The 16,402-nt window shown below is 43.8% G+C and overlaps 1 protein-coding gene across 2 annotated transcripts in view; it reads left to right on the top strand.

The window, feature by feature from the left end:
* The window catches only part of MRAP2 (melanocortin 2 receptor accessory protein 2), a 49,118-nt gene that overhangs the window by 14,027 nt on the left and 18,689 nt on the right, over positions 1–16,402 (top strand). For both annotated transcript variants that reach the window (XM_044236477.1, XM_044236485.1), the window contains exon 2: positions 8,072–8,205. In XM_044236477.1, coding sequence (XP_044092412.1) covers positions 8,072–8,205 — 134 coding nt within the window. The remainder of the gene's footprint in view (positions 1–8,071; positions 8,206–16,402) is intronic.

The raw sequence follows: 16,402 nt of genomic DNA, 5'->3' as shown, positions 1-16,402 counted from the left end.
TGAAAACCCAACTTCCTAAATCTTCAGAGCTGGGACTGAGGTGTGGTTGCCCGGGGCAGCATGCCTGCCTTCCCTATGCCTGTCTCTTAGCCATGTCTCTCAGCTCTCTTTTTGGAAAATCTTTTTCAGATGGAGGTTTCCCAGCTTCTTCCTGGGGTGTTTTTTCCCCCTCTGTGTGGGTGTGATGTTCTTCTCACTGCCCGACTGAGGTTTCTGTCAGAATGGGAGAACTCTGCTCTCAAGATCAGGGTGGGGTAACAGAAGGAAAGAGAAGAATTCTGTGGCTTCTCCACAGGATAAGAAACTAAATCAGCAAGTATTTATTGCATTTCTGCTATGAGCCAGGCCTCGTGTGGTTTGCTGGAAATACAGCGGTGAGCAAAGCAGAAGGAGGCCATGCCATGTTGGTGCTTACGGAAAGGACCAGAGAAGGACTCAGAAGGAAGAGACAGCCCCAAAGGACTGGTCTGTGCAGTCCTAGCATTGCCTGTACTATGATGTGATGCAAGGATCTGTTACCATCTCCAAAGACGTCTCCGAAGGGCTCCGGGATAGACATTATGTCCCAGCATCGAGTAGTTCATGCAGTAAGCATTTGCTGGACTGAACAGAGTCAGGAAATGCTAATTTTAAGAATTACTTTCTAGTCTTTTGACTACTCTGTGGCTGCCCAGGGCGTAAGTGGAAGATGTGGATTTGGGAGTCCGGACAACTGTCCTCCTTGAGGCACCAGCTGCTGGGAGAAGGATGCCCACTTGCCAATTAAGCATCTCTCCATTTCAGATGTTAACGGAATATTTATCTGTACAGACTATTAAGTCCCGTTTCTGGCTTCGGAAGTTGTTCTTTTATTGGCATTGATTCTGATTTTAAGACCAGTGTAGTCTTCAGGCTTGGCAACACTTGTGGTTCTGTTTTGCTTCTGGAAACAAGTTGCCGCTGTGCGGCAGGGATGTGGGGATAGAGAGGAAGAAGATGCATCTGAAATTTCTCTGCCAGCTGTCAGTTGCCGCATTTTTGAGATCTGCTGGGTAACTGCATACTTTCTAGGAAGTACCCAGAACAGCATAAAACTTGATAGCGTAGAGAAATGGGGGAGTCTGTCCGTTTGAGAGGGGAAGAGGTGTGTGTGTGTGTGTGTGTGTGTGTGTGTGTGTGTAAGTGATATCTCTAGGCTGAACTGAGTGGCCAGAGATGCAGACTTCAAAAGTAAGATTCATGCTTAAGGCACAAGATAGTAGTTAGGAGGAAAAGACTTCCAAGTCCCAGAAGCAAGACCTCTTCAATTGGAAGAAATAAAAATCCACACTCCGTGAAAGAAATTGCTGACTTCAAATGGGTTCACAGAAAAGGAATCTGCAAACATGAGACTTAAAATAACAAGTACAAGGAGAAGACAGTGATTCACACAGAATATATAAAAAGGAAAAGTACACTGGAGAGAAAATGTCTGCATTTTTTTTTAAGCACTGCTTTGGGAGGAGACCGCAGGGGCTCTGATTTTAGAAGATAGAGTGTAATTCCTTGCTGGGATGTTGCGTTATGGAAATGCTTCAGGAATACCCAGGGGCTTGGGTCTGTCATGACCTGACTCATAGCTTGCAGACTCTCCTCTGATCTCTGGGTAGCCCTACCCCACTGAGATGTGGGTAGGCTGAGTGCATCATTAGTCTTCACCTGGGGGGCCTGGTCACAACTCTGTGCAATGACGGAACTAAGCTTCTAAAGCTGCAATTCAGAACTTCTCATCTTGGGCTCCTTGGCCGCTAGAGTGTCACCTAGCCAGGCTTTAAGTTTGGTTTCTCAAATGCCTTTGCTTGGAGAGAGAAAGGGTGATGGGTTACAAGAGTGATTTCTCTTAGGGGCGCCTGGGTGGCTCAGAGGGTTAAAGTCTCTGCCTTCGGCTCGGGTCGTGATCTCAGGGTCCTGGGATCGAGCCCCGCGTCGGGCTCTCTGCTCAGCAGGGATCCTGCTTCCCTTCCTCTCTCTCTGCCTCCCTCTCTGCCTACTTGTGATCTCTGTCTGTCAAATAAGTAAATAAAATCTTTAAAAAAAAGAAAAAGAGTGATTTCTCTGGGTTTTGCTGGGGACAGTTGTTCCTAGGAATAGGAGAAAGAAAGAGATAAGTACATGTAACTCATGAGAACCTTATGGCCCAGTCCAGAACAGAGATTGGTGTGCTGGCTAGTATGCCCACAACTGGAATTTGGGGACTAAGGGGAATGAAGACAGTGTGCGATGCGGAATTTTGATCTCAAAACTGAATGGGTCATTCAGTCTTCCTCTGTACCTACAGGTTACTATGGGGCTTTGGATCAGTGACCTTGGCCAGCAGCTTCTCGGAATGCTTTTCTGGCTGTGTTGTCAGCTGTGTGTATGCATGTGTGTGTGTGTATTCATTTTTTAGGGTTTATAGGTATCTTTAAGGCTCTCTCCTTAATGTTCTAGTCCGGACATTGACCGAATTGGTGGTCACTGGGAAAGTATATCTGCTGATGTTTACACCTTAGTATGGAAATTGAGGTCCATCTTCAAAGAAATAACACCCTGGGCGCGTGTACGCATCATGGCCCTCAAAAAATGGCCATGAAGAGCCTTTATTCACTCCAGAGAAGGGTTCATGACCACACGCGTCTTCCCAGTTTGAAGGAGGTAGAGAGAATGGCTTGACGCGTCTTTAGGAAGAACAGAGTGTGCCCAGGAGTGGTGTGGGAAGCTGGGTAGGAGGAAGAAAGATCGGGTGATTGGAAGGAATGAGTGTTGGGAATGTATCCGGGAGAAGGGGGACATTTACACAGCCTTAAGACATGTCTGGGGCTGCTAACCCTGCCTTCTCACTGTGGGTTTGAGGTCTTCTTCCCTCCTCCAATCCTAGACATTGGCCTCAACTGCCACGTGCGTACCTGAAGAAGGTACACTTCCTTTCCTGGTGTGTTTTTTGAGGTTCAGTTGTGATTTTTCATTATTGTGGCTCTTAGGAAGAGTGCTCTCAGCGGTTCGAAAGAGCAGTTAGCTCTGGGAAGCTTGCTTATGATGCATTTCCCCTGGAAGAGGTAGTTTTTCGTGATGGTGATATTACGACGAAATCTGACATTGAGGAGATTTGGGGAGGGGTGCTGAGGAGTGGCAGAAGCACAGAAGGCAGCCTCTTGGCTGAGCGTTGCATTTCCTGTTTGCTGTGTTCAGGAGAGAGCAGACTCGGCCCCCCAGTGAGTAAGCCCTGCGGTGCCAGACTGCCTCCCCCACAACAGGGCGTTATACCCGACCTCGGTCCCTCACTGTCCTGCAAATACCAGACTCTGGGGGCTGTTGCCCAGATGTGCTGGCATTTCCCACAACAGTGAAACGGTGCCAGCTTCTGTCTGCAAAGCTCAGACAAGCAGCTTGAGCCTTCATACAGGAGGCATAATACAAAATCCGGCCAGACAACAGCCTTCTGTTTGTTTCCCATCCTGGTGTATGCGGTGGCCCAAGCTAATCCGTTTGAGACTTGGATGAGAAACATTGCCTCATGGGCTTTTTCAAGCTAGAGGGGAGAGGGGAGAGAGAGGGGAGGCCAGAGATGCCGGTTCCCCCAAACTATCTTTGGGATTCGTGAACCTAGATGAAATAGAGAAAATAACGCCCCTGAGCTTACCCCCTGGTATCTAAAGGCAGCCACAATGATGGCCGCTCAGGCAGAGCTTGTCTAACATTTCATTCAGCTTCCCTGGAGAACCTCTGCTAGTCTGGCTCTGTTCTTCACTCCCTCTCGTGTCCAGGCATCTGCCAGCACTTTACTCCTCTCTTAAAGGACCGACTTTCCACTTTTAAGATCTCTGCCCCTGTGACTTGTATGACCCTTTGCTCTCTAGCTGTTGCTAGATAGTACATGTAGATATGGACAGGGATGGTGTAAGGGAGAGTAAAAGAAATAATGGGTGAGGGGCTGAGATTTCTTTCCTTCATTCCTTCCTCTTTCCTTCCTTCCTCTTCTTTTTTTTTTTTTTAAGATTTTATTTACTTATTTGTCAGAGAGAGCACACAAGCAGGGGAGCAGCAGGCAGAGGGAGAAGCAGTCTCCTTGCTGAGCAGGGAACCCGATGTGGGGCTCATTCCCAAGACCCTGGAATAATGACCTGAGCCGAAGGCAGACACTTAACAACTGGGTCCCCCAGGCCCCCCAATGGTTGAGATTTCGTGATCTCTGATGTTTTGTACAGACATAGTCTGTTTGCTAGTTCCTGGCCAGCCCTATGAGGGTGGCCGTAATGCTTCCTTTGACCTAAGAGAGTCGCAGGGAGATGTGCTGGGCTGGGCAGATGGGCCTGGGCAGCCACAGGTGGCGATGACCGTTAGGTACAGATGTGAACAGCTGACACAGAGATCGGAAAAGACTCCCATCTTTATTTCCTTCCGTGTTTTATGTCCTTTTGGCCATTTTTCTGTTACCTCTTTCGATACCAGATGAAGTCTAGTGCCTCCCTCTGCTCTGTTTATTACATTGGCTGTAATACCTGATTTCCAATAAAAATGAGATGATCAAACCAGACTTACTATTTTCTTTAAAAACAGGAGAGATTATTACCATATTTTTGACTTGATGGAACAGCACGAGTTTTGTGATGTACATATTTCTCACTAAAACTTTTAAGGCATCTAAATGAATGCCTCAGGAGGTCCCCCCCCAGGTGTATTCATCTGTCACACAGATCAATGACCCCACATGGTGAGTTTGATAGGAACCGGCTGACAGGGGAGTTGGTGATGCTTGAAGAAGAGGCCTTGGCTTTTCTATCCCAGACTAGCATGTCTTACCTTAGAGTAATAGGGCTGGTTGCTGTGTGTTGGTCTTAACTGGGTCCTGGCTACCCATACTTCATGTATCAGCACATTTAATCTTTACGGCAACTCATGAAATAGGTACTGTTATCCTCTTCATTTTCCTGATTGGAAAATTGAAGCTTAGATCTTTTTTTTCCCCCGCCATTGCCCTAAAGGAGGGTTGACAAACTTTTTCTATAAAATACCAGAAAGTAAATGTTTTAGGCTTTTGGGCCATCCTACCTCTGTTGCGACTACTCAACTCTGCACTTGTAATGCTAGAGAAGCCATAAGAAAATACAAAAACAAGGGTGCTGTGTTCCAATAAAACTTTATTTATGGGCGCGCCTGGGTGTCTCAGCTGGTTAAATGTCTGCCTTCGGGCTCAGGTCATGATCCCCGGGTCCTGGGATCGAGCCCAGAACTGCTGGGTGGGGAGCCTGCTTCTCCTTCCTTTTCCTGCTCATGCTCTCTCTTGCTATCTCTGTCGCTATCTCTACCTTTCTTTCAAACAAATTAGAAAAACAAACAAACAAACCTTTATTTATGGACTCCAATATTTGAATTTCATATAATTTTCTTATGTCACAAAATATTATTTAAAAATTATTTTTCAGGAATGCCTGGGTGGCTCTGACAGTTAAGCAACCAACTCTTAATTTCAGCTCAGGTCATGATCTCAGGGTTGGGAGATTGAGTCCCACGTCAGGCTCTGTGTTGTTTGTGTGCCTGCTTAGGGTTCTCCCTCTCTTTCCGTACCTCCCATCCACTCCTCTCCACACACTCTCTCTCTCTCTCAAAAAGAAATTGTTTTCCAACCATGAAAAAATATAGAAACATTCTTCTCTTGGAGGCTGTATAAAAACAGGTGGTGGGCCAGATTTGCCAGCTCTGGTATAGATAAGAGTAAGTGGAAAAGAAGAACGGGTTAGGATGGGCTGGTAGGAGGCACGCTCTTGCCAAAGGGAAGAGCATGTGTGCAGGGAACACAGAGCATGAAGTCTCCGAGGAACTGCTGGAAATGCAAGCGTAGTTTGGTAGGATACAAGGTGGGATAAAAGGAGACAGCAAGACCCAAGTCGTGACCTTGTAGGACATTTCAAAGATTTGGGGCTTTGTCTTTAGAGCAGTGGGAAGACATTAAAAATATTAAGCAAAGGAATGACAGGGGAAATTAAAACAAAACAAAACAAAACAAAACAAACAAACAAAAACACTGGCTGATAAGTGAAGAGTGGATTACAATTGGTCAGTGAGAGTAGAAGCAGAAAAACCAGTTAAGCAGCTCAAGAAGGGGGCCAGGTGGGCCGTGATGGTGTCTACTAAGGACTGTAGCCAGAACCATTTCCTGGCACCATATTGAATGGAGGTAGAGCAGTATGAAGACCCTGGTCTTCCAGTTTCAGATCTAGTGTGTTGCTTGCATGGTGTGAAATCCTTAGCGTTTTCAAATGGACATTGTGTTTATCTGAATCTACCATTTACCTCTGAACCCTATAGCTGAAGAGCTACTCTTTTCTCACACACAATTCTTTCCTTCTGGAGGAAGTGCTCATAAATGAGGATAGTGTTTCTTAGGTTTGAGTTATTAATTTTCATTTCCTGAGGAAATTTATTTCATCGAGGGAAATAATCTCTTGTTCAAATAATAAAAAGACCAAAGATAATACTGTGGTCCTGGTTTTATGTTACTTTTGTGTTGGTGTTAGAAAGGTCACTGAATACTTCCTTGAAGGTCAGCTTTTCTTAAAATTTGTGTAGCTTTCTTTTCCAAATGAGAAATGATACATTCTTTTTTACCTTTGAAGGAATGATTTGTCTGCCGGGGCACTCACAGTAACACTCCAGTTCTTTTTTCTTTTCTTTTCTCCTTTTTTAGGATTTTATTTATTTATTTGACAGAGAGAAAGACAACAGTGAGAGAGGGAACACAAGTAGGGGAAGTGGGAGAGGGAGAAGCAGGTTTCCCGCTGAGCAGGGAGCCTGATGTGGGGCTCAGTCCCAGGACTCTGGGATCATGACCTGAGCCGAAGGCAGACACTTACCAACTGAGCCACCCAGGCACCCCAACACTCCAGTTCTGATACTAGCCTATATCTCTGGATCAGAGCACACTATCCTTTGAACAATATGATACCGAAGGGCTAGAGTCTGTTTCTGTGGGGTCCAGGATTGGGGATTACGGAAGAAAGGAAAGAAAGGGAAAGATGAGACTCACAGAGGGGTGATGGTGATTTTGCCTCAACTTCTGTAGGGGTTGTGCCCTAGAGGCAGCAGTGAGTGATACTGACCCAAGGTGGGTGGAAGAAGGGGAACTTCAGAAAACTCTTAGAGGTGAGATACAGTGGTTATGACTTCTCAGTGAATCTTGGTGTTAGCTGATCTGCCATTCAAATTTTTCCCTATAGTACTGCTATTTGTTACTTTGTGTTCTTTCTCAAGTATAAAGCAAGGTCTATAGGGTCTGTGTTTGTATATCAAGTGTCGTCTTCCATCCCATCATGTGAAGTGTCTTGCACACAGTTGATGCCCAATATTGAATATTGGATCTGTTACTTTGTCACCTTTGGTCTACATGCTACACAGTGAAACCACTTTTCTCAAAGAAGTCAGAATTTTAAAATCTAAAATCATCACCACAGAGACTCTTGGGTCATCCTGAGAATAGGACCAATTTTAGGGATAAGCAGTAGCCAAGATTTGGGCTTCCACAGAGGATGTTCTCCCATTATGGGACTTCTGTTGACCACTTCTCTTTTGGCCACCCCATTTCATTAGCCTTTGGATGCTTGTCTTTGTTTTTGCACAGCAGATGCTCCATTCATGTATGCAGAGAAAATTCATCTCTGGTACTGATTTTATTTATTCTCTGTAGCCTCTGCATATTCATGCAGGTATAAGTGGTGGGGCTGAAGTTGCACGCTCAGAGACTTTGATACATTCTCTCCCTTCTCCCCTTCCTTCATTTATCAGTTATTGAAAGTTGGTTCTGTGCCAGGCATTGGGTTAAGTGCTGGGGGATGGCAACAAAAAAGACATGGCGTATGACTTCAAAAACATTTCAGTCTAGCGGAGAGGTAAAAGGAAACAATGGCCACTTGGTGTGAAGTAGAGGCAGCCATTGTGGACCTCTCTCTGCCCTAGTGGATGGGACCTCCCTGGTGCGTTTGCCTTCTGAACTTCCGAATGTGGTCAGAAGCAGGTAGCGGATCTGGGGGGTTGAGGATAAATTAACAGGTTCTACACTTCCTTTTCTCCATTTGTGCAGGGCAGAGATGTCTGGCCAGAGATTAATTTCTAACAGAACATCCCAGCAATCTGCACCTAATTCTGATTACACCTGGGAATATGAATATTATGAGATTGGACCAGTTTCTTTTGAAGGACTGAAGGCTCATAAATGTAAGTCTTATACAATTCCCCATTGTAAACATAATGTATTTGTCTTAACCTGTGAAATCCCCTCATGATTAATTTTCCTGAAGATTCTTTTTACACAACTCTATTCTGTATCCCACAAGTCCCAGATAACACCCCCTTCTTCACATAGACTGATTGCTCAGGGATAGTATTGCATGAATGACAAAGAACTTGAAAGATTCCCTTAGTGGGGGACCCTGAATCAATGTCATTTTCAAATTGAGATTCTTTTTAAGGTATTAATGATTCCAGCTCTCCCAAACTGTGTGAACATTTGTACCATCAAAAATATGTACAAAAGTAAAGTCTGAAACTATTATTTAAAGAACCTTCTTTTGTAAAACATGGTCAACAGCATTCTTTCAGCCCTGCTGGGTTTCTTGGGTCTGTAGAAAGCAGTGTGTGTGCATTCATAATGACGGACTGAAATAGCCTGCAGCCATTCCTAATTTGGTGTGATAGGCATAAATTGTGCATTGTGTTATTGGAGTGACTAATAATCCAGCACAAAGCAAGGAAATACAATTCTGTGGAAGGTTACTGTCCAGCTCCAGTCATACCTGCACGCTGCTGGTCAGCACAAAGCATCTGTTTTCCAGGAACTACTGCCCACTCGCAGGTTCTGTCATGGTTACCCCATAAATATTCCAGAGATGTTTGGATGTTTCAGAATGAATCCATAGCATGATAAAAATTTAGGTTTTTAACCGGTTCAGTTAATGGAACACATTAGGAACTCTAAGGAAGATTGGAAATGGAGACACAAATATGGCAAAGGAATTGCCTTTGTTCTTTTGGTATTTTCTGGGTGCTGCCACTCTGAGCTGTCTTGGTGTTCCTGATCCTTTACATTCATCTGCTGCTTCCTTGCAAGGAAGGCTAATTTTTTTCCAGCTCTTTTGAGGTGTAATTAACAATATTGTAATATATCTAAAGAGTACAAAGTCATTATTTGATAAATACATACATTGTGAATGGATTCCCTCCATCAAGTTAATTGAAACACTCATCACCTCAGATATTTCCCTTTATTTTTTGGTGAGAACATTTCAGTTCTGCTCTGTTGCAAATTTCAGTTATACCATACACATTGTCAAAGATACTGACCATGTTATATGTTACATCCTCAGACCTTATTCTTATAACTGAAAGTTTGCATCCTTTTACCAACGTCTCCCTGTTTCCCCCACCCTCAGCCCCCTGGGAACCCCTTTTCTACTCTTTCTATGAGTTTGAATTTTTGAGGGGTTCCCCATATATGTGATACCATGCAGTATTTGTCTTCTCCATTCGGCTTATTTCACATAGCATAATGCATAATGCCCCCCAGGTTCATCCATGTTATCATAAATGACAAGATTTCCTTCGTCTTAAAGGCTGACTAATATTTGTGTGTGTGTGTGCATCAATATAAGCGATGGACACTTAGGTTGTTTCCATACCTTAGCTATTGTGAATAATAGTACAGTAAATGTGGGAGTATAGATACCTCTTCAAGATAATGGTTTTGTTTCCTTTGGATATAGATCCAGAAATGAGAATGCTAAATCATAGGTAGTTCTGTTTCTACTTTTTTGAGGAAACTCCATACTATTTATCATAGTGACTGTATCAGTTTACATTTCCACCAACAATGCCCCATGGTTTCCTTTTCTCCACATCCTCACCAACACTGTTTATCTCTTGTCTTCTTTGATATTAGACATCCAAATAGGGGTGAGGTTGTAGCTCATTGAGGTTTTGATTTGCATTTCCCTGATGATTAGTGATGCTGAGCACCTCTTCATGTGCCTGTGGCCATTTGGATATCGTTGGAAAATATCTATTCCAGTCCTTTGCCACTTTTTAATTGGGTTGCTTTTTGGTATTGAATTGTATGGGTTCTTTCTATTTTTAGATATTAACCCCTTATCAGATATGTGCTTTGCAAATATTTATTCCCATTCCATACGTTCCATTTTCCTTTTGTTGGTGCCTTCCTTTGCTGTGAAGTAGCTTTTTGGTCTGATCTAGTCCCACTTATTTATTTTCTTTCCATTGCCTTTGCTTTTGGTATCAAATACAAAAAAATCATTGTGAAGACCGATGTCAAGGAGCTTGCCCCTTATGTTTATGACCATTATTTTGAGCTCTCTATCAGGTAAATTACTTATTTCTATTTCATTAAGATCTGTTTTTGGAGATTTATCTTGTTCTTTAGCTTGAAACATATTTCTCTATTTCTTCATTTTTCTTGACTCTCTGTTCTAGTTTCTGTGCATTGAAGAAAACAGCTACCACTCCTATTTTGAGTGGTCTTGTGTAGGAGATCAACCTTGTGATTCAGCCTACCCTGGTCTCCTAGTTGCCTCTTGAAGTTTTATGATTGCCAAAACCAATTTCTTTGTTTTTAGTGGCTCCTAGTAGTTGAGGGTGTGTCAAGACCTGCCTTTGTCCCCAAGGGGAAGATTGTGGTCAGAAGCCCACAGGATAGGCAGCAGCTGGAAAAGTATGTAATTAAATTCCTCCCTGGGAGAAACTAGGAGATAGAAGTTTTAAAGCAAGGGCACAGGGATCCAAGAGCACCTGGCTCTGGGGGTCCTAAACAGACCAGGTTTGGCCACTTACAGCTGACAAAATCCACAGGCAGAGAGACGAGTCCTGGTGGAACAAGAAAGGAATTTATTTCAGTGAGGCCAACACTGGAAAGACAGCAGACTAGTGTCTCAGACTCTCTTCAAAGTGCCAAAGATACTTCCAGGTTTATATAAAGAAAATGTTGGACAAAGGTGGGCAGGAAAGGTCAGGTTGGTCATTGTCTTGGAGTCAGTCAAGGGCAGGGTCTTGCTGGCTCAGGGCAGTCATTATGGGTAGTTTCCATTCCCATCAGGGGACCTTTTGCTCTGGGATCTTTTGCCTGATGAAAGAAATAAATAAGCTGGAAAGAAGAACTTAATCAATTAGAAAGTTTGAGGTCAAAATGGAGGTAGTGGAAATTTTCTTCCAGTTTCCTCTCTTTTCAGCCAAGTAGATAGCTGGGCAAGTCCTCCTGCTTGTTAAGAATGGCTTTTTTGTTCCCTGCAGTCCTGTAGGATTCCTGAATGTAAGCACTGTTGGTATCAGAGCCAGGAGACTGGAGACCTGTCCCTTGGGCTGTAGCCACAGAAGCTAGAGTGTCAGACATGTGTATAAGCTCTCTCCAGGGAGATGCCGGTGACTTGGTTTTATGATTAGAATAGGCTGCAGGGAGAAGGCAGGGTGGGTTGGCAGCTTCCCTGGGAGACTGCTGGCAACTGCTGGCTGGGTGCTAAATCCAAGGCCCTGCCCTGAGGCCTCATCCTTTAAAGCAGGCAAAGAAACTCCTGTCCAGGAAAGAATGGGAAGTGGGCGTTTTTGTCTACTTCCTCTGCAGTGAGCCTTGGGGGGATAGCTGTGGTGAGGGCTCGCCTGCCTGTCCTTGAATTACTGCTGCTTTGCTTGCTGTGTAGTCTTTAGGTTCTCATGCACCTCAGCCCTTTTGACTTTCAGAGCTAGGCCTTTTAGCGGCCTGTCTCTGCAGTGAGGGTCTTAAAACTGGGACTCCAGAGGTGCTGTCCAAACCATTTCCTTCTTAGGGAGAAGCTGGAAGTTGGGGGTTTCCTTCCAACTGTATGTTGCCATGTTGGGGGTAGGGGTTATGGCAAGAGTGTGTCTCAGACCTTCCTACCCATTTTCATGTGGGTGTTTTCCTCTTTTGCCAGAGGTGTCGGAGGGGACTTAGCTAGTTTCTGGATATCTTTCAGAGGGAATTCCTCCATATGCAGCTGTATATTCAATGTGTTTGTGGAAGGAGGCAAACTCAGGAGCCTCCTAAGTCTTCATCTTGGTCAAGTCCCATTCCAGCTTAATTAAGTGATCAAGACTTTGTCCCCATTCTCCTGTGGCAGGAAGGCTTTGCCTATGGGTCCCCGGGGCCTGGAAGCCACTGGTGTCTAGTGGCTATGTCAGAGCCTCTAGGGAGCCAATTAGAGGGCAGTGATACTGTTAGGAATTAGTTGGACAGTTGGATAGTCAGGGCCAGGGTCCCCAACAATGAAATGAAAATATGGAGTTGGGGCAGCTAAGATAGAACAGCACTGACATTCTGTTTTGCAGCTTAAGCAGGACCCCACCAGCATTCTGCTTTGTAGCCATTGCAGAAATGACTTCTGCAAAACGTCCTCAAATAAGACAGGTAACTACAAAACATTTGTCAGTATCACTGGCAAGGGGCAGTTAATAAAGAAGACCCCAGATGTCAGGGAAAAAAAGAAAAAAAAAAAAACCATCAGCACATAGACTTTAGCCTAATAGACTTTAGCACATGGATGGATACAGGACCCAAGCCCTGATTGGCACCACTCAGCACACCCTGATTGCTTTAAGTAGTTCTGGAAAAGAGCTCATAAAACCCCCTAAACTTAGAAACTCCAAGGGCAACACTCTTGCCCTCCCCCCACCCCACCCCAGGAGTTTTATAACATTGCTCAGTAAACTTTGCTTTACTGCTGGCCACTCTTCATCTGGTCTACCTCTTCATTCTTCATGGGGGCACGACCAAGAAGGAGGGGCGGCGCTAAAAGCAGAGAAAATCCTACAATACTCTGGCTCATTCCCAAGTCCTGGTCTCCACCAGTGGACCTGCAAAGAGCTTCAGAGTTACTCATTTACCAGATCAAGGGCTTTCTATATTTATTCCTTAAAAAGTCATTAACTAAATCATATATCCTTAATCCCTGAAGAGAGCAGTAATAATTAAATGCTTTCACTCCTTCATTTATTGATGTCTGCTCAGTATTTCTCTGTGGAAATTTTGAAAAGCAGATGAAATCCATGAGGATATGCTTCATTGATTATCTGTTGGAAGGCCGTTGCTGTCAGGGCATGAAATCATGCTCTTTCATTTACTTCAATTATTCAATCTTGTTTTTCTGGAGCAATCTTTAGGTAAAGATACTTGCTTTTTAAGAATTTTAGTACAAAGAATTTGAGTACAAAGATTTTAGTACTGGGCAAATTGCCAAATATTTCCCTATATTTTGCACGTTTACAGGTTGGCAAACCAAATTTTTTCTGTCAGCATGCTCCTATCTCTTTCCCTTAGTTTAAGGGGCAAAGAAGACAGGCTTGCTGCTATTATTTTGGCTGGTATATCTCTAGAGATAATTGGAAATCTTTTTTTGAGCATATTACATTCTAGAGATGATTATAACTGGTAAGAATTCCTGCAAAATGTAGACAGAAGTATGACACATTACATATTTACTTTACGTACTATACCATTAATAAGGAATGCTTTGTTAGTTTTAGCATTCACATCAGGAAAAGACGGAATGCCTGCCTGGTTGAGTCCTTACTGTTTGGATATAAAAGATCTGACCAAAATAGAGGTCCTTAGCTTCTAGAACCTGAAGATATATATATGAGGCACAGAGAAGAGAATAAGAAACAAACGAAAAACACAGACATACAGGAAAATAAAAAAGAATAAGTCAACTATTGTACTGTGTACTTTGGTATAGTCTCTTCCACTTGAAAATTCTCTAATTCTGGGGTGCCTGGGTGGCTCAGTCATTAAGGGTCTGCCTTTGGCTCAGGTCATGATCCCGGGGTCCTGGGATTGAGCCCTGCTTGGCGAGGAGCCTGCTTCTCCCTCTGCCACTCCCCCTGCTTATGTTCCCTCTCTGGCTGTCTCTCTCTGTCAAATAAATAAAATCTTTAAAAGAAAAAAAATTTTTTAATTAAGTTGTGATTCTGACCTTCAAGTGTGTCTCCTTGTATTACAGAGAAGAATTCAAAGCCAGTTAGGTGTAGATTTAGAAAAATAGAAGCCAGATATTTCAAGGGGAAGCATTTATTGAGGATAGGATAATAGTTGTCTTCATTTGCTTCACCTGTAACAGATCATACTTGGCAACAGTAGCTCCATCTTTAGTCAGACCAGGTTCTGCTGCCTGCTGAAATTAAGAGTCCTGCCTTCAAAGGGTTTTTCATCTGAGAGGTAAGCTCTGGTGGTTATTGTGAATTCTCCTTTTGCTCTCAGTTTTGCATCTGGTATTAAACCTTATAATCCATCAGAAGTGGAAGTATATCTGCGTATATTTGGCTCCGACAGAATGACCATCCACTCATTCACTCTTTCTTTCAGCAAGTATTTACCGAGTACCTGTTATGTGCAGCACTCTTTTAAGAACTGGAGAGGCAACAGCAAACAAAAGAAGCAAAAATACCTCAGCTTATAGATCTTGCTTCCTCGTGGAAGAGATAGACAATAAATAAGTTAAATAAACAAACTATGCCATATGGTCAAAAATAGAGGTAGGGAAAGGAGATGCGGAGTGCGGTGGTAAAATTATACATAGGGTGGCCCTGGAAGGACTTACCGAGAAGGAGGAATTTGAGAAAAGACCTGAAGGAAGTGAGAGGCTGAATTGGAAGGTATCTGGAGAATAGCATTCCAGAAAATGCTCCATGGCAAGAATGAAATGGATCATCCAAGAAACAACGAGGAGACCAGCATGGTACCAGGGGAGTCACTATGAGGTAGGATAGCAAGAGAAGAAGTCAGGGAATAGAGAAGAGGAAAAAGGTTATAGAGCCTTTGAGGTCACTTTTTCTCTGAGCTGTCATTTGGAGAAGAGGAATCGGATCTGGTTTAGGCTTCAATAAGATGTCGCTGCGGGTGGGGGAGGGAGGGGGGGAGATTGGAAGCAAACGACCAGTCAGAGGAGGCTATCGTAGTAGTTCAGTCAGCTGATGACGGTGGCTTGGCCATGGTGGGGGACAGTGGAGTGGCGAGAGGTGCATACATTCTGGATAGTTCTAAAAGATAGATCTGATAGTCTTCATCAGTAGATTGGTCATAGGGCATAATAGAAATTGAAGAGCCAAGGAGGTTTTGAAGATACGTAATCTACTTGGCAGCACGAATTGCAATGAACAGAGATGGGGGAAACTATGGGAGAAGCAGGGACATCAGGAGCTCAGCTTTGGACTTGTTAAATTGAGACCTGTCAGACATCCAATAGGACATGACAGGAGAGATGTGCTGTGAAGGTGTGAATTTGAGAGTCACGGCATATAAATCATATTCAAAGTTAAGAGGCTGGATGAATGAGTATAGCCAGAAAACTGAAGAGGTACAAGAACTGAGCCCTGGCACATGCTAGCATTTTAAAGTTGGAGGCGTTAGAAGGAAAATAGCAAAGGAGCCTAAATGGAATGTATAGAATGGTAGGAAGAAAACAGGGCAATTGTATTTCCTGGAAGTCAAATAAAGAAAGAGTTCAGGGATGAGGCTGTGTTAAATGCTGCTATTAGGTCAAGTAAGTTGAGGACTGTGACTTGACTATTAGATTTACAACACAGAGGGACGCCTGGGTGGCGCAGTTGGTTGGACGACTGCCTTCGGCTCAGGGCGTGATCCTGGAGTCCCGGGATCGAGTCCCGCATCGGGCTCCCAGCTCCATGGGGAGTCTGCTTCGCTCTCTGACCTTCTCCTCGCTCATGCTCTCTCTCACTGTCTCTCTCTCTCAAATAAATAAATAAAAATCTTTAAAAAAAAAAAAAGATTTACAACACAGAGATTATTGGCAATGATTTGAAAGCAGTCCTAGCAGAGTGTGTGGGAGTGAGAGGCTGATGGAATTGGTTCAAGGAAAAAAAAAATGAGAGGAGAAGAACTGAAAACCATAGGTACAGACAGATCTCTCAAGAATTTTGCTATAAAGGGAAAGAGAAATAGGACATTTAGGAAGACCTTGACTAGGTGAGACAAGATGTTCTTAGAAAAGCAGAAGCAAAGCCTGTAAGTCCATACGTGGACACATTTACATTTTAGCAGGACTATTAGCTGCTGTGTTGAGGAAAGACTGAAGGAGCACCAAGACTGAAGGAGCACCCTCTTATTCTGAGCCATCAGTGGAGGTCATATCCCATGCTTTTTTTCATATGCCAACTTGCAGATAATGCCAGCCACACTCATGGATGAATTAGTAAGAAGCCAGGTCATCAAGACGAGAAGTAGAGCTGGAGCGTGCAAAGGCTTAGAGTAAGACCTGTCATTGGAAGCGCAGTCAAAGTAAGCAAGTTCTGGAACAGCACTGTTGGCTCCTTGCCAGGAATTCAGACCACAAAACTGGCCCTAATGCATTAGAAAGCAGAAGTGCTATGAGGACAGCTA

Source organism: Neovison vison, chromosome 1, assembly GCF_020171115.1.
Source record: "Neovison vison isolate M4711 chromosome 1, ASM_NN_V1, whole genome shotgun sequence".
NCBI lineage: Eukaryota > Metazoa > Chordata > Mammalia > Carnivora > Mustelidae > Neogale > Neogale vison.
Note: the sequence above shows the minus strand (reverse complement) of the source record. Positions and strands in the feature narration are given on the sequence as shown.